The 13,613-nt window shown below is 61.3% G+C and overlaps 2 protein-coding genes across 7 annotated transcripts; one reads left to right on the plus strand and one right to left on the minus strand.

The window, feature by feature from the left end:
• Window positions 1-146: 146 nt before the first annotated feature.
• TRAPPC5 (trafficking protein particle complex subunit 5) lies at window positions 147-2,333 on the plus strand. Of its 6 annotated transcripts, XM_080818959.1 has the most exons (3): window positions 152-203; window positions 1,356-1,462; window positions 1,716-2,333. In XM_080818959.1, exon 3 carries the CDS (start codon window positions 1,731-1,733, stop codon window positions 2,295-2,297), a length of 567 nt encoding a protein of 188 aa, XP_080675085.1. In that variant the 5' UTR covers window positions 152-203; window positions 1,356-1,462; window positions 1,716-1,730; the 3' UTR covers window positions 2,298-2,333. The 6 variants fall into 6 exon arrangements, with proteins under 6 accessions (XP_080675081.1, XP_080675085.1, XP_080675082.1 ...); XM_080818955.1 differs by lacking the exon at window positions 1,356-1,462 and having other exon boundaries at window positions 147-203; XM_080818956.1 differs by lacking the exon at window positions 1,356-1,462 and having other exon boundaries at window positions 157-348.
• A 3,522-nt stretch (window positions 2,334-5,855) lies between these two features.
• FCER2 (Fc epsilon receptor II) lies at window positions 5,856-13,352 on the minus strand (the record flags this gene model as incomplete). Its single annotated transcript, XM_080821180.1, has 10 exons — window positions 5,856-7,616; window positions 7,860-7,966; window positions 8,077-8,597; window positions 10,893-10,982; window positions 11,073-11,135; window positions 11,242-11,304; window positions 11,516-11,578; window positions 12,148-12,201; window positions 12,522-12,647; window positions 13,334-13,352. The coding sequence occupies 10 exons, from the start codon at window positions 13,350-13,352 to the stop codon at window positions 7,478-7,480; spliced, it is 1,245 nt and encodes a 414-aa protein (XP_080677306.1). The 3' UTR covers window positions 5,856-7,477.
• Between the last annotated feature and the right edge of the window lie 261 nt (window positions 13,353-13,613).

Below are 13,613 nucleotides of genomic sequence, written 5' to 3' on the forward strand. Positions count from 1 at the left end.
CGGGCCGACACCTCTCGGCGGACGCCCAGGAGTCCGAGAGCGGACGCCCCGGACACGCGCGCCCCCTGGCGGCGGCTGTCTGGAATCTCCGCCAGCCGCGCGCGCCCCGCCCACGAGCCCGTCCCGGTCGCAGCGCCTGCGCACTCAAGGCCTTTTACGGCGCCGTAAAGCAACTCGGCCAAACGGACGGCCGCAGTTCGCTGGTGAGACCCCGCCCGCCCGCCCGCGACCCCTACCTGCGCGGGGTCTCGCCCGCTCCGGGACCCCCAGCCTCCCGTGCTTGGGGATCCTGGGCGACGTTCCCGGCGTCCGCGATCCCCGGTCCGTCCGCTTCGGCCCACGCAAAGGGTCCGTGAGGAGGGTGGGTCCCTGTGGGTCCCTCCCCGGCCCCTCTGCCCGGCCCACGCTGGCGCGGGGATCTCGGGGCTCCGCCTTTCAGCGGTTTAGCTACCGGCTCCCATCGCAGCCCGGTGAGGGGGGCGGGTGCCAACACTCCCCTCCCATCCCGCGCGCTGGGCCCTTCCGGTGTAGAGGGATGCGCACCTGGGGGCGTCTTGGAGCCCCTGGACTCCCCCCGCTCTGGTCTTCCCATTCCCCGCGCGGACCTCGTTGAGGACAATCCCGGCATCCCCAGACCCCTCCGGCCTCCGACCCCTTCCTGCGCAGTGGGAACCGGGCTCTCAGCTCCTCCCGACCCCACCCTGCCCAGCGGCTTCACACAAGAGTGGGCGAGGGGCGGGGGGCGGGAGAGGGTGTCTCAGCGCCCTTGGAATCCTCCCATCCGCTCCTACTCCTACACCCTCACCGCAGGTCAGCGTCGTGGAGGTCTCGGTGCCCCCTCCGGGTTTTCTCCAGCAGCCCCTTCCGGGTCTCTTCCACCGACCCCTGGCTTGGTGCACTAGGATGGGAGGACCACAGCGCCCCCTCTTGGCTCCCCCGAACCCCGGGTCTCCCTCCACCTTGTCTCCCACTGTCCCGCTGCCGTTCTGGAGGGCACGGAGGTGGAGGGGTTCCCAATGCCTTCTCTGCGGCCGCCTCCAGTCTTCCTTACAAACGGAGGCCCACCCGCATCTTCAAGGAGGCGTGCTTCGTGCATGCCAGACGACCGCTGTCAGAGCGCTTTCCTCCTGGCTTGTCCCGTGTACTCCCCTGTCCTTCCCCGAAACCCCAAACCCTCCCGGCTGTTGGTCTTGACACACCCTACCCCCTCTCTGGTTTCTTTGGCCTTCCGCAGGGGAGAGGCGGCAAGTTCTCTTCATCTGCAGGAACTCAGCCCTGTGGCTGCTGGAGGCTTGTGGGGGACAGTGCCCAAGACTTCTGATGGCTCCCCCATCCTTGTCCTCTCCTTGCCCTAGGTCTGACGCCCCCTCCCCCGTGCACTAGGTCTCTAGTTGCTCCCACAGGTGGCACAGGGGGGCACAGAGATGCTTTTCACGTAGGAACAATCACCTAGAACTCGAAGGTGGGGATAGTTTCCGGTCCCCCCTGTGGTCTCCCTCTTGTGTCCTCCCCCCACCAAACCCTTTCTTCGCCAAAGGTGTAAACCTGCTTCTTTCCCCATTTTCCGTCTCTGGGGGAGGTGTGCTTTATGTGCAGGTGGATGCCCCCCTTTCTTTCCTTCCCCTCTTCTTTTCCTACACGGGACGTCGGCACTGGAGCACACAAAAAGGGTGCTGCCTCCCTCCCCCAACCCGTGTTTCCTTGTGTCCCAGCAGGGCGGCGGCGGCAGCATGGAGGCACGCTTCACGAGGGGGAAGTCCGCGCTGCTAGAGCGCGCCCTGGTACGGCCTCGCACCGAGGTGAGCCTGAGCGCCTTCGCGCTGCTCTTCTCCGAGCTGGTGCAGCACTGCCAGAGCCGGGTCTTCTCCGTGGCCGAGCTGCAGGCGCGCCTGGCGGCCCTGGGCCGCCAGGTGGGCGCCCGCGTTCTGGATGCGCTGGTGGCTCGCGAGAAGGGTGCCCGGCGCGAGACCAAGGTGCTGGGCGCTCTGCTGTTCGTCAAGGGTGCGGTGTGGAAGGCGCTCTTCGGCAAGGAGGCAGACAAGCTGGAGCAGGCCAATGACGACGCCCGCACCTTCTACATCATTGAGCGGGAGCCGCTCATCAACACCTACATCTCGGTGCCCAAGGAGAACAGCACGCTCAACTGTGCCAGCTTCACGGCGGGCATCGTGGAGGCGGTGCTCACGCACAGCGGCTTTCCCGCCAAGGTCACGGCACACTGGCACAAGGGCACGACGCTCATGATCAAGTTTGAGGAGGCAGTCATAGCCCGAGACCGGGCCCTGGAGGGCCGCTGACCCCATGGGAGATAAAGAATGCAGAGCCTCCTTCCCAAATGTGTCTTGTGTCTTGTGTCTTGTGTGGGGGCCTCACACATCTGCGTGACACCTTGATGCCGGTCCCGCATGTTTATAATACATTGGGGGGGGGTGGAGGTGGGCCAGGTCCCACCCAGCCGGGCTTGAGGGAGGCCAGGGGTTGGAGTAGACGTGAGTCTGCAGGAGTTCCCCTGTGGCCGGAGATGGGAGAACGCTGCTACTCTCTGTCCAGCTACCCTGTGGTGTAGACAGCAGTAGGTCAAGGACTGGGTACGGCTGTGTGCCGAGAAAACACACAGAGGGAGTAGGCAGAGAGGTGGCTGACGCCGTCTTCAGACCCTTGCTCAAAGTGCGGTCCACGGTGGGCAGCAGCGGGATCTCCTGGGGGCTGGTCAGTGTGCAGACCCTCAGCCTGCCACTGCGGGTCTGTATCTTAGCAAGTTCCCTGGGGAATTCCTGTGTACCTTATTTTGAGAAGCAGTGCCCTAGCGCACAGAGTGTGGTGCAATGGGGGTGCCCGGACCCCACCCCTGGAGTTTCAAGATTCTGCAGAGCTGGGTCGATGAAGGATTTGCATTTCTTTTTCTTTTTTTTTTTTAAGATTTTATTTATTTATTTGTTTGTCAGAGAGAGAGAGAGAGAGGGCGCGTGCAAGCGCACACAAGCAGGTAGAGGCCAAGAGAGAAGCGGGCTCCCTGCGGAGCAAGGAGCCCGATGCGGGACTCGATCCCAGGACTCTGGGATCATGGCCTGAGCGGAAGGCAGCGGCTTAACCGACTCAGCCACCCAGGCGTCCCAGGATTTGCATTTCTAACAAGTCCCCAAGAACTGCTGATGCTCCAGGGGCCACACTTGGAGGACTCTAGAGACCTGGGGAAGTGGGTGGGCTCACTTCGGAATCATCTGGGTGCCTACAATAGTTTGAAGTTAATATTGATGATCTACGAACACATTCATGTTCCTTGTTCATTTTTTTTAAAAAAGATTTTACTTATTTGAGAGAGGGAGGAGCAGACTCCCCACTGAGTAAGGAGCCCAGTGTAGGGCTCCGTCTCAGGACCCAGAGATCATGACCTGAGCTGAAGGCAGTCGCTTAACCAACCGAGTCACCCAGGTGCCCTTATTTTATTTTTATTTTAAAGATTTTATTTGACAGAGTGGGAGAGTGCGTAAGCAGGGGGGGGGGGGTGGCAGACAGGGAGAGGGAGAGGCAGGCTTCTCACTGAGCAGGGAGCCTGATGTGGGACTCGATACCGGGGTCCTGGGATAATGACCTGAACCGAAAACAGAGGCTTACGTGACTGAGCCACCCAGGTGTCCCTTTATTTTATTTTTAAAGATTTTATTTTTAAGTAATCACCCAATAGGAGGCTCAAACTGAACAACTCTGGTCAAGGTCAAGAGTCGGCATGCTCTACCGACCCAGACAGCCAGGTGTTCTCATGTGTTTCTTTTTCAAGTTTTTTTAAAAAAGATTTTATTTGGGGCGCCTGGGTGGCTCAGTGGGTTAAAGCCTCTGCCTTCAGCTCAGGTCATGATCTCAGGGTCCTGGGATGGAGCCCCATATGGGGCTCTCTGCTCAGCGGGGAACCTGCTTCCTCCTCTCTCTCTGCCTACTTGTCGTCTCTGTCTATCAAATAAATAAATAAAATCTTAAAAGAAAAAGATTTTATTTATTTGTCACAGAAAGGGAGAGAGCACAAGCAGGCAGAGTGGCAGGCAGAGGCAGAGGGAGAAGCAGACTCCCAACCGAGCAGGGAGCATGATGCGGGGCTCGATCCCAGAACCCCTCTTGTGTGTTCTTGTTTAAAAAGTAAAATCTGACACTTAAGGCAGCCGCTCCTTTCCCTTTGGCCCACCACCCTCCCTGAGTTCCTGATCACTTCTCCTCCCCAAGGTAAATCCTGCCAGATCTTTTTTTGTGTGTGTGTGGGGGGGTGTCTTCAAACCCTCCTCCCAGACTTGAACAAGTCTGTCGTGAAAGAGAACTTCGGGGGGCCGTCGGCTGGGTCCCCTCAGTTGACCAAGGGTGTGGATGCAGTTCTCAGTTGCTTTTGGGGGTGCACTGTGGAGGTCGGCATGAGGTGGGGAGAGCCCGGGTGCCCAGTCTGACCAGGGGACGGTCCAGTTACTCCAGCGAGGGGTGGGGTAGGCCTCAGCCCCCAGCAAAGGACAGGGGCATCCACAGCCTAGATGGAACTATCGAGCACCTATGAGCACCTACCGTGTGTAGCCCCAGGGGGAGGATCATGGGCAGGAAATAGCTGTTGGCTGGGGGAGGGAAGAGGCCCCCGAGGGAGCTGGGGGAGGGGGTGATCAGGGTGGCAGTCTGAATTTTGGGAGGGGGCAGGTTCTAGGAGGCCAACCAGGATCTGAGATGGGGAGTCCAGGGGGGCGGTCTAAGCCTCCGTGCGGGGAGGGAAGTCGGGGAGGGAAGTCGCAGGGAAGCGGTAGGATTGGAGGAGTGAGCTAGGGCATGCTGGGAAGCCGGGGGAACTGCAGAGTCCTTGGGTTTAGTAGCCTGAGGTGTCCCCCAGAGCCCCTGGAGAGTGGCTTCTAGGGCCTGCTGCGTGAGGGGCAGATCGCAGAAACAAAGGACAGGAGGCAGGAACAGGCCAGCCGGCTCCACCCAGAGACCCAACAGTGAAGGGTGCCAGAGAGAGAGGGTGGGAGGGGAAGAGAGGGGCTGTTCCCTAGGGAGGGAAGCTGGAGAGCTGGGAGGCTGGGAGGGGGCCCAGGGTCCTTCTCCCTGCTGAGGGTGAGTAGGGACTTGTGGGCAAGGGAGGTGTGGGGTGATCTGTAGGAGTGGGGGTGGGGCACCCATAAGAACAGCTCTGGCAAGTTTCCCATTACAGCAGCTCCGACAGGATGCTCGAGGCTGCAAATACAGTGTCTACCGAAGCCGAGACAGGGTGGGTAGGGAGGGGCGAGGAAGAGGAACCCAGCGGCAGCCCTCGGTGAACCAGGCAGGCGTGGTACCTCCCCTCATTTAACAGATCACGAAGTAGGTACTGAGAGAAGAGATCATTTGCCCATGGACCCACATTCATCTTTGTGACAGATATTTATTGAACCCCTACTATGGGTCAGGTGCTGGGGTCACAGCTGAGAACGAAACAAAAGCTCCTGCTCTCCTGAAGGTCCCAGTCAAGCCTGGGGTGGGAGGCCGGCGGGGTTGGGGGCCAGTAAGAACACACCTATCAGTGAATGACACGTTTTCTTGGAAGGGGAAGAGTGTTGTGACAAAGTAGGGTGAGATACAAGCGATCTGGAGTCAGGGGTGTCATTTTAAATGGGAGGGAGGGGGGAGTGCAAGATAGCCCCCACTGAGGAGTAAGTGGGGCAGGGGACATGTGCAAAGGTCCTAAGGCAGGAGCGAGCCTCCATGTGTAAGTGCCAGTGGGGAGGCTGGTGCAGGTGCTCGGGTTGGGGAAGGCGAGAGCGGAGGAGAAGCTGGGGAGACCAGGCAAGTTGCAGGGATTCTGCAATTGCAAAGCACCCTGTAAGCCTTTGATTTTTTTTTTTCTTTCTTTTTTTCCCCTCGGATCCAGAAGGAAACTTCTGGAAGGTGTGAGGCAGTGAAGAAGGAGATTGAGGCAAGCTAGGATGGGGGCCACACCAAAGCGGTTGCTGGAGGTGGTGGGAAGTGGGCAGATTCTGCACATGGCTTTCCCTGAGGATTCGGAGGGAGCAGTGAGGGTGGCAGGTGCCGAGTGTGACCCCATCGTTGGCCTGAGTGGCAGAGGGGCCGGGAGTCCCCTTTGCAGAGCTCAGGCAGGCAGTGATACACTGGCCTGGAGTTCCAAGGGGGCGTCTGGAGGAGGCAGAAATCGGGTGAGCAGTGGGTAGACAACAGGTAACCTAGGCCTAGTTCTACCCCTGCCCCTTCCTGGCCCCAGGACTCCCGGGGGCCACTCTAGCGCCCTCCCCAGCCCCTTCGGCCTGGCCCTTGACTCCCAGGTCCCAGGTGGTCCAGCGCGGGCCCCTCCTCATGGATTCCCCTCTAGGGGGCCCGAGAATCCCAGGAGCAGTCTGGTTCTTCCTGTTCTAGACCCGGAATTGGGGGTGGGGCGAGCGGGCGAGGAGCATAACGCAGGGTGTCCCGGGGGCCTGGCCTGCCTCCCTCCTCAGCCTCGGGTGCAGGGACTGACCTGGCCAGACTTGGGGCTGGTGCCGTGTACGCCTCCCAAAACCCGCGTCAGGATGGGGCCAGCACCTTTGGACCGGGTGACCAGGCCACCCGTGGGCCTGTCCGCATCTCCCGAGTGCCTTCTGCGTACCAGGCCCGTCCGGGGCACTTCTCATGTGTGCGCTCCTGCCCTCCCGCCTGCAGGCCGGGCTGGCGGTTAAGCTCAGGCCGTCCCCTGCCTGGCCCTACAATATTCTAGGGGTGTTCTCTGCCGCTTTGGACCCGGAGTCTTCGTCTCCAGCCCTGTCTAGTAAATGCTTCCTGTAACGAAGTGGGAGTGGGGGTGCGGGGGGGCAGGGGAAGTGGGGAGGTGCAAATGCCATTTCAATTGCTCTGGACACCCCGAGGTGGCCTCAGGCCGCGGGTTCTGGAACTCCCAGCTCCCACATTGGGAGACCAGAGCCAGCGAGGCCCCTGGGAAGGGGCCGTCCTCACCCCGTTTTACTGACGTGGGCTGGGTGGGGAGCCTGGCTGCCTGAGCCAGGGGTCTTCTCCCTGGGGGACTAGGACACGGGGGGCTACATCTGGGGTGGCCAGGGGTGGGCTGGGGACGTGGTCTACTCCTGACTCCAGCGGACGGTGGGGGGGCCCGACAGGGGAAGCACACAGGGGCCCGAGGCATCCGCCTCTGCTCCCCGGGAGGTTCTGAGGCAAGTACTCTGAGCGCTTGAAGACAGGGACGTGGTGACGGCCAGCTGAGGAGCAAGGGACAGGCCCTCTGGGGAGTTGGCAGGAGCCGGGGATGGGTCAACAGGCCTTCTTCCGTTTGGGCGGGAGAAAATGTGTCTGGGACCTTAGCCACAAATAGTTGAGGGTCCTCAGAGCCTCTCGTGGGCCTGGCTGTTCCTGTGTCTGAGGTGGGGGAGCGACGCAGGGGGTGCACCGGGCAGGTGGGCCGGGGACTGTCAGGGTGTGGGTCTCGGAGCACGTCCCGGTGAACCCCAGAGGGGCCGAGGGGGTGGGTGGGCGGTCAGCACGTGGCCAGCCGGTCACACACCCAGCCGTCCAGCCGGCTGCCGCAGAAGGCATCGTTCCACTGCCCGGCGCCCTGCATCATCACACAGTCCTCGCCCTGGCCCCCGTTGTTGGGTTCCCCCGGCCGCCAGTTGCTGCAGCAGAAGACTTAGGGTCAGAGGGTGGAGGTGGGGAAGGAGCCCTAGTGCCTTCAGTCTAGACTCACCCCTCAGAGTCTGGGCCCGCCCCCCCCCCAGCCCCTGGAGCCCAGGAATACCCTCCCCCCGCAGGCCCTCCCCTCCACCTGGGTCTCCCTGCCCCCCAAGCCGGCCATTGCAGAGAGGCACCCCCTCTCTGAGTGGGGGGCCTTGGCTCCCCCTTACATTCTCCCTCCTCACCTATAGTTCAGGGGCTCCTTGTCCATCCATATAAACTCCCCCTCTCTGTCCAGGTCCCGAAGGCCAATCCAGGTGCCCTTCCTGTTGGCGTGTCTGGCCAGGAAGTCCTGGGGAGCGGGACAGGCCTGGAAGTGCCGGGGAGTTGTGCCCGGGTCCCTCCCGCCGTGCAAGAGGTCGGGGGGGGGTCCACAGCCCCCGCCCACGAGCTCGGGCTCACCTGCTCCTCTTGGCTGTGGATGCTGACCAGCTGCCCTTGCAGTTTGCTGCACGCGAACCGGGCCTGGATCCACCTCTTGGGGTCCTCACCGAAGTAGTAGCACTTCCTCTGGAAGCTGACCCACTTCTCGGGGCACGTGTTACAGGTGGAGCCTGGGGTGGAGGAGAGGCTCAGGGGGGCAGATGTGGTGGGCACCGTGGCGGATGCTGTGGCGGGAGCCATGATGGGCACCGTGGTGGGCGCCGTGGCTGGCACCGTGGTGGGCGCCGTGGCTGGCACCGTGGTGGTCGCCGTGGCTGGCACCGTGGTGGGCGCCGTGGCTGGCACCGTGGTGGTCGCCGTGGCTGGCACCGTGGTGGGCGCCGTGGCTGGCACCGTGGTGGACGCCGTGGCTGGCACCGTGGTGGACGCCGTGGCTGGCACTGTGGTGAGTGTTGTGGCTGGCGCCATGACCGGCACGGTGGGTATGATAGGCAGAATGGGTGGCAGCGTCTCTCCTGGAGTCACCCCTGGGGTCCGGGCTGAAAGCAGACCCACCCCAGAGCCTAACAAAGCCTTGCAGCCTGCCTTCTCCGGGGCTCTGCCGCCGATGGGCAAGCCCAGCTCCCCGGCAGGAACACCTCAACAGCCTGCACCATTGCCACAAAGACCCCCCCCAGGCCCCCCCACCAGAGCAGCATGCCCGTCACAGACACCAACATCAAGGGGGTCCTGGCCAGCAACAACTCAGCCTCTGCCAGCGCCACCCCCACAAAGTGACCCACAGCCAGCCGCGTATCCGTCACCATCAGCATCACCATGTAACCAGCTCTGTGGCCAGTGGCCCCTCAGCCACCAAGCATCACCACAAACCCCTTCACAGTCAGAAGCGCCTCAACTGCCAACACCATGGCAATGATCACCCACCCCTGCCCGCGACACCTGCGTCACCACCATCATTACCAGAGGGGCCCAGGATGGCCAGCAACCTCTCTCCGCTGCTACCACCACGGCCAACACCAATGCCGATGTGGCGAGGCCAAGATTGCCGGCATCACTTGCCCTGTGACTTGTCCCCACTAATGGCTCCAATAACAGTCCTGGTCACCCTTGCTACCAGCACCCCCAAAACCAGATTCTTGCCATGTTTGGGGAAATGGAGATGATTTCTGTCTAGTTGGAGGGATTGATCGGAGAGCTTATGGAGGGGGGTCCTGAAGGGCTGGGTCTGCCTGGCCTCGACCTTGGGCAACCTTGGTCTCTGTCTCCTCTTGTCCCCACCCCAAGGAAACTCTTAGACACTGTCACTACCACCCAGCCCTCCCAGGTGCAAGGTTAAACCCACTGTTACTGGGTTGACTCGCTTTTAAATCTATGATTTAAAATAGATTTTCTCGGGCACCTGGGTGGTTCAGTTGGTTAAGCGACTACCTTCGGCTCAGGTCATGATCTTGGAGTCCCGGGATCGAGTCCCGTATCGGGCTCCCAGCTCCACAGGGAGTCTGCTCTCCCTCTGACCCTCCCCCTTCTCATGCTCTCTCTCATTGTCTCTCTATCCAATAAATAAATAAATACATAATCTTAAAAAAATAAAATAAAATAGATTTTCTTGGAATGATGGGCAGAGAGGGCCCATAGCTTTGGTGGAAGTTTTTAAGCGGCTGGGGGTCCACAACCTCAACAAGGAACAAAGCTGAATGTGTTTCCGACCAGGAACCAGTGACCCGTATGTGGCCCTTGGTGCGGGGGGTGGGGCACCTTAAAACAGGAAGAGAGTATCTCTGGGCACTTGAAGAAAATTTTGATGGGGGGGGTGCCTGGGTGGTTCAGTCAGTTGGGCGTCTGACTCTTGATTTCTGCTGGGTGTCATGATCTCGGGGTCGTGAGATTCAGCCCCGCATCAGGCTCTGTGCTCAGCGAGGTGTCTGCTTGTCCCTCTCACTCTGCTCCTCTCCCCTGCCCATGCTCTCTCTCTCAAGTAAAGAAAGAAATAGAATTTGGGGGCGGCGGGCAGAAAACTTCGAGGAACGTGCCCTGGCTGCGTGTTGCATAGTCATCCAGAGACAGCCCTGGAGCTGGGCTCAGACCCCAGGCCTCCCCAGGGACCGGGGAGGAATTGGAAGATCTCCCATCAGCGTGAACGTGGTCCAGAGCCCTCCGCAGAGGGACCACAGCCGGCTTTCTTGCTGGGATTCCCACAGCCACACAGTGTCCCAGGGGACTGAACTCCTTCATACCAAGCACAGAGCCTTCCTCTTTTCTTTGTCAGTTGGGACAGCTGGGGCTTCCCAGAGGTGGAAAACCAAAAATCAAGGGAGGGGGTTAGGGTGGGGAGGACATCAGGGCAGGAACACCCAGGTTCAAGGCGCACTGATTGAATGTCTGCTCTTCCTGCAGCCTGTTGGGGCGGGCCCCCCCCCACTCATGACCACGAGCATCACCCCCATCGCTGCAAAGGTGAGCCCCGCCTTCGCCCCCCACCCCCCGCCCCGGCTGGGTCAGACAGTCTTCAGGGAGGGCTGTGGCTGAGGGCCTCGTGCTGCTGACTCTCTGCTGAGCCACAACAGGCAGAGGAGGGAGAGGCCAAGAGAACCCGGAGATGGTCAAACAATGCTTTTACCTGGAGGAGAAAAGCGTTCGAGCGCCCCCCGCCCCCACACCTGCTCCAGGTCCGTGCAGGGAAGCAGCTGGACTCTGAAAGAAACTCACTCTCGTGTGTCCCCCGAGGACCCTGCCACACTCACGAGCGCACACCCGGCCACGCTGTCACGTGCACACGTCTATCACACGTCACCGCAGCCGTGCGGTCCCATGCACGCACCGACACACCAACTCACCGTTGGACGCGTGTAGCTCTATCCACAGCTTCAGCACCTCCTGCTGGAGTCTTTCCAGCGAACGTAGGGCTGTGTGTCTCTCGTTCAAGCCTTGGGAGATTGGGTGGGGAACAGTGGTCAGAGACGAACTGGCAGCGCCCCCCCCCGCCCCCCCAACCCCCAACCCCTCCCGAAGCTCACTCAGGGCCTTGAGGTTGCTCAGGTCCAAACGAAGTCCATCCAGGTTCCGGGAGAGCTCGGAGTCTGATGGGGGTGGGCTGGTGTCAGGGTTGGGAGTCCCAGAGCCCCCAGCCTCATGGTGCCTCCCGGCTCTAGCACTCCCCGCCCCCCCCGCCCCCCAATTTCTCACCCTGAGCTTTCATTCTCTTCTGTTCAGCTCGGATTTCCTCCATGTTCTGTGAGACCTGGGCAGCTGGTGGCGGGGGGGGGGGAGCTCAGTGGTAAGCAAGTCCTCGGGGGCCCTCCCCAGTCTCGCAGCCCCCCTGCGCCCCAGCCCCCGTGTCTTCAGGGTCACCTGCTCACTTTGGAGTTCACAGGTGGTCTACACGGTGCCCGCAAGTTAATCCAGGTTTCCCCTCCCCCCAGCCCTCCCCTCCTCCTAGACCCAAGCTGCCAGCTCTCACCCTGGGATTTCTGGGCCATCTGGTCACCGTTGTGTCTTTCCAAGTCCTTGGAAACCCGAGAGACTGGGGCAGCAGGAGAGAAGATGCGCCCTCAGGAGCCAGGAAGCCGATTCCCGAATCGCTCCCCGCCCCCGGCCCCAAGTGCGGGGGCCCCCTCACATGGTCACAAGACCTGAAGATTAGACCTGAAGATTTTCGTTTTTCATTTTTGGGGCAAAAGTGCTCAGGAAAATGCAGCCAAGAATAGAATGAACACATGTACCCCCCCCACCCCCGCCCAGAATGAAACATAAAAGCAGCAGGTATTTCTCGAAAGTTCACTGGACGTGGTCTTAGTGCTTCGAAGGTCTTAGCTTGTTTCTGCCCTGAGAGCCCTGAAGTGATGCTCATTTTACAGGTGAGGGAACCGAGGCCTGGAGCAATTCCGGAGCACTTCTCCGTCAGGCACTTCTCAGAGCCCGCTCCCCTCCAGAAGTCTCCGGGTTTTCACCCCCAGGGGAGGGGGAAATGCAGGCTGACCCGCAGTTCCCGCGGTCGGGGGTCGCTGGAGCCCAACCCTTCTCCCACTGCCCACATTGGTCAGTGGCAGAAGCAGGACAAGAGACCCTCTCCCCGCCTTGACCCCTCCATACCGTTCCGGGCAGCGGTTACTTCTAGCTGTCTTAGATTCTGCACGGTGTCCCGATCTGGGGAGGAGAGAAGAGGAGGGGAGGAGACGGGTTTCTAGATGCCCACAGCCACGCAGACCCCACCTGTCAGCTGGGATGGAGGCCTTGGGCATACCGTGTGGCAGATGTGGAAAGGGCAGGAGATAGGGGTGCCGGACAGGGTGGGGAGCTCTCCAGGGTGGACAGAAGGGGCTTGGGAGGAGGCTGGTGGGGACAAGGCGGGAGACACGATGGGAAAATTGGACTCTAAGGGCTGTGCCAGGCTCCCTGGGGTCAGAAAGTGGGCTTCTGGGAGGGAACACAAGAGGGAGATCGAATGGGGCTGGGGGTGTCCTCACGCCAGAAGAGAAGCAGGGTCAGCAGCCCAGCCCACAGCAGGACGGTCGCCAGCCCCAACAGTGTCAGCTGCGCTCTCTGCCCACAGCATCGCCGCCTTCTGGAAAACTTTGGGAATTCTGCTGGGTCTGGGGAGAGCGCCAGCGGGAGAAGGTTGAGCCTGGGCTTGGCCGTGCCTGTCTCCCCACCACCCAGAGCCCCTAAGTCCTGGGAGCCTGTCCAGAGCCCACACGAAGGCAGTGGATCTCAGAGGACACCCCAGGTCCTCTTCGTGCCTTGCCTGCTGTTGTGCCCACCAGCGAGCACCCCACCCCCCGACTTTGTCCCTCTCTGCATCCGTGCATCTCTGACTCTGTCCCTCCAGCCGTCCAGCCCCATGTCTGCCACTCCTTCTGCCCACGCCCCAGTGGCCAGCAAGCCTGACTGGGGGCCAGGTCACTTCCCAGGAAGACAGGCCTAGGCCCAGGAGCCGAGACCCTTCCTCCACGGACCCCTCCTCCGATGGCCGACCCCCACCCAGAGCTCACCTGTGATCCCCTTCCCTTTTGTGGGTTCAGTTACCCCCTCACACACCCATGCTAGATCTCCAGCCTCATGCCCAGAAATCTGGGCCCTCCTTCCCCTTGGACAGCCAGCCGGCACCCTGGTCCTGGCCCAAACGCAGGGCACCGGGTTTCAGTTCTTCCTCAATACCCAAGCTCGTTCCCAGCCTTTTCCCTGGATGTCGGACCCCCCGGGGGACTCATCCCAATCGCTGGGTCGCCCAAGACCCTACCTTGTGGCCCGACCGTGGGTCCGGGCCCCCTCCCCTCACCCTGGCTGGGAGGATTCATCACGCCGAATTCCCCGTGTTCTGAGGCCCTGTTCGACTTGGCTTCCAATTCTACTGGGCTCCCAGCGCCCCAGCCGGAGCGGTTTTTTTGTTGGAGGCCGTTGAGTCAGGGAAGGGAGGGGCCTGTGGCTTCCCTCTCCTGCCTGGCTCTGGGCCCAGAGGGCCAGTCAGGGCTCACCTCCCCCTGGCCCCTGGCTGGGCCTTCTTCCCAGAGAGAGACCCTGGAGCCCCTCTCCTCTCTTGGGTGAAAGGTAGGGGGTCA

The sequence above is a fragment of the Martes martes genome (assembly GCF_963455335.1).
Source record: "Martes martes genome assembly, chromosome: 1".
Lineage (NCBI taxonomy): Eukaryota > Metazoa > Chordata > Mammalia > Carnivora > Mustelidae > Martes > Martes martes.

Bases quoted from the DNA above. Each gene is read 5' to 3' on its own strand.
- TRAPPC5 (XM_080818955.1), top strand. From the start codon at position 1,731: ATGGAGGCACGCTTCACGAGGGGGAAGTCCGCGCTGCTAGAGCGCGCC.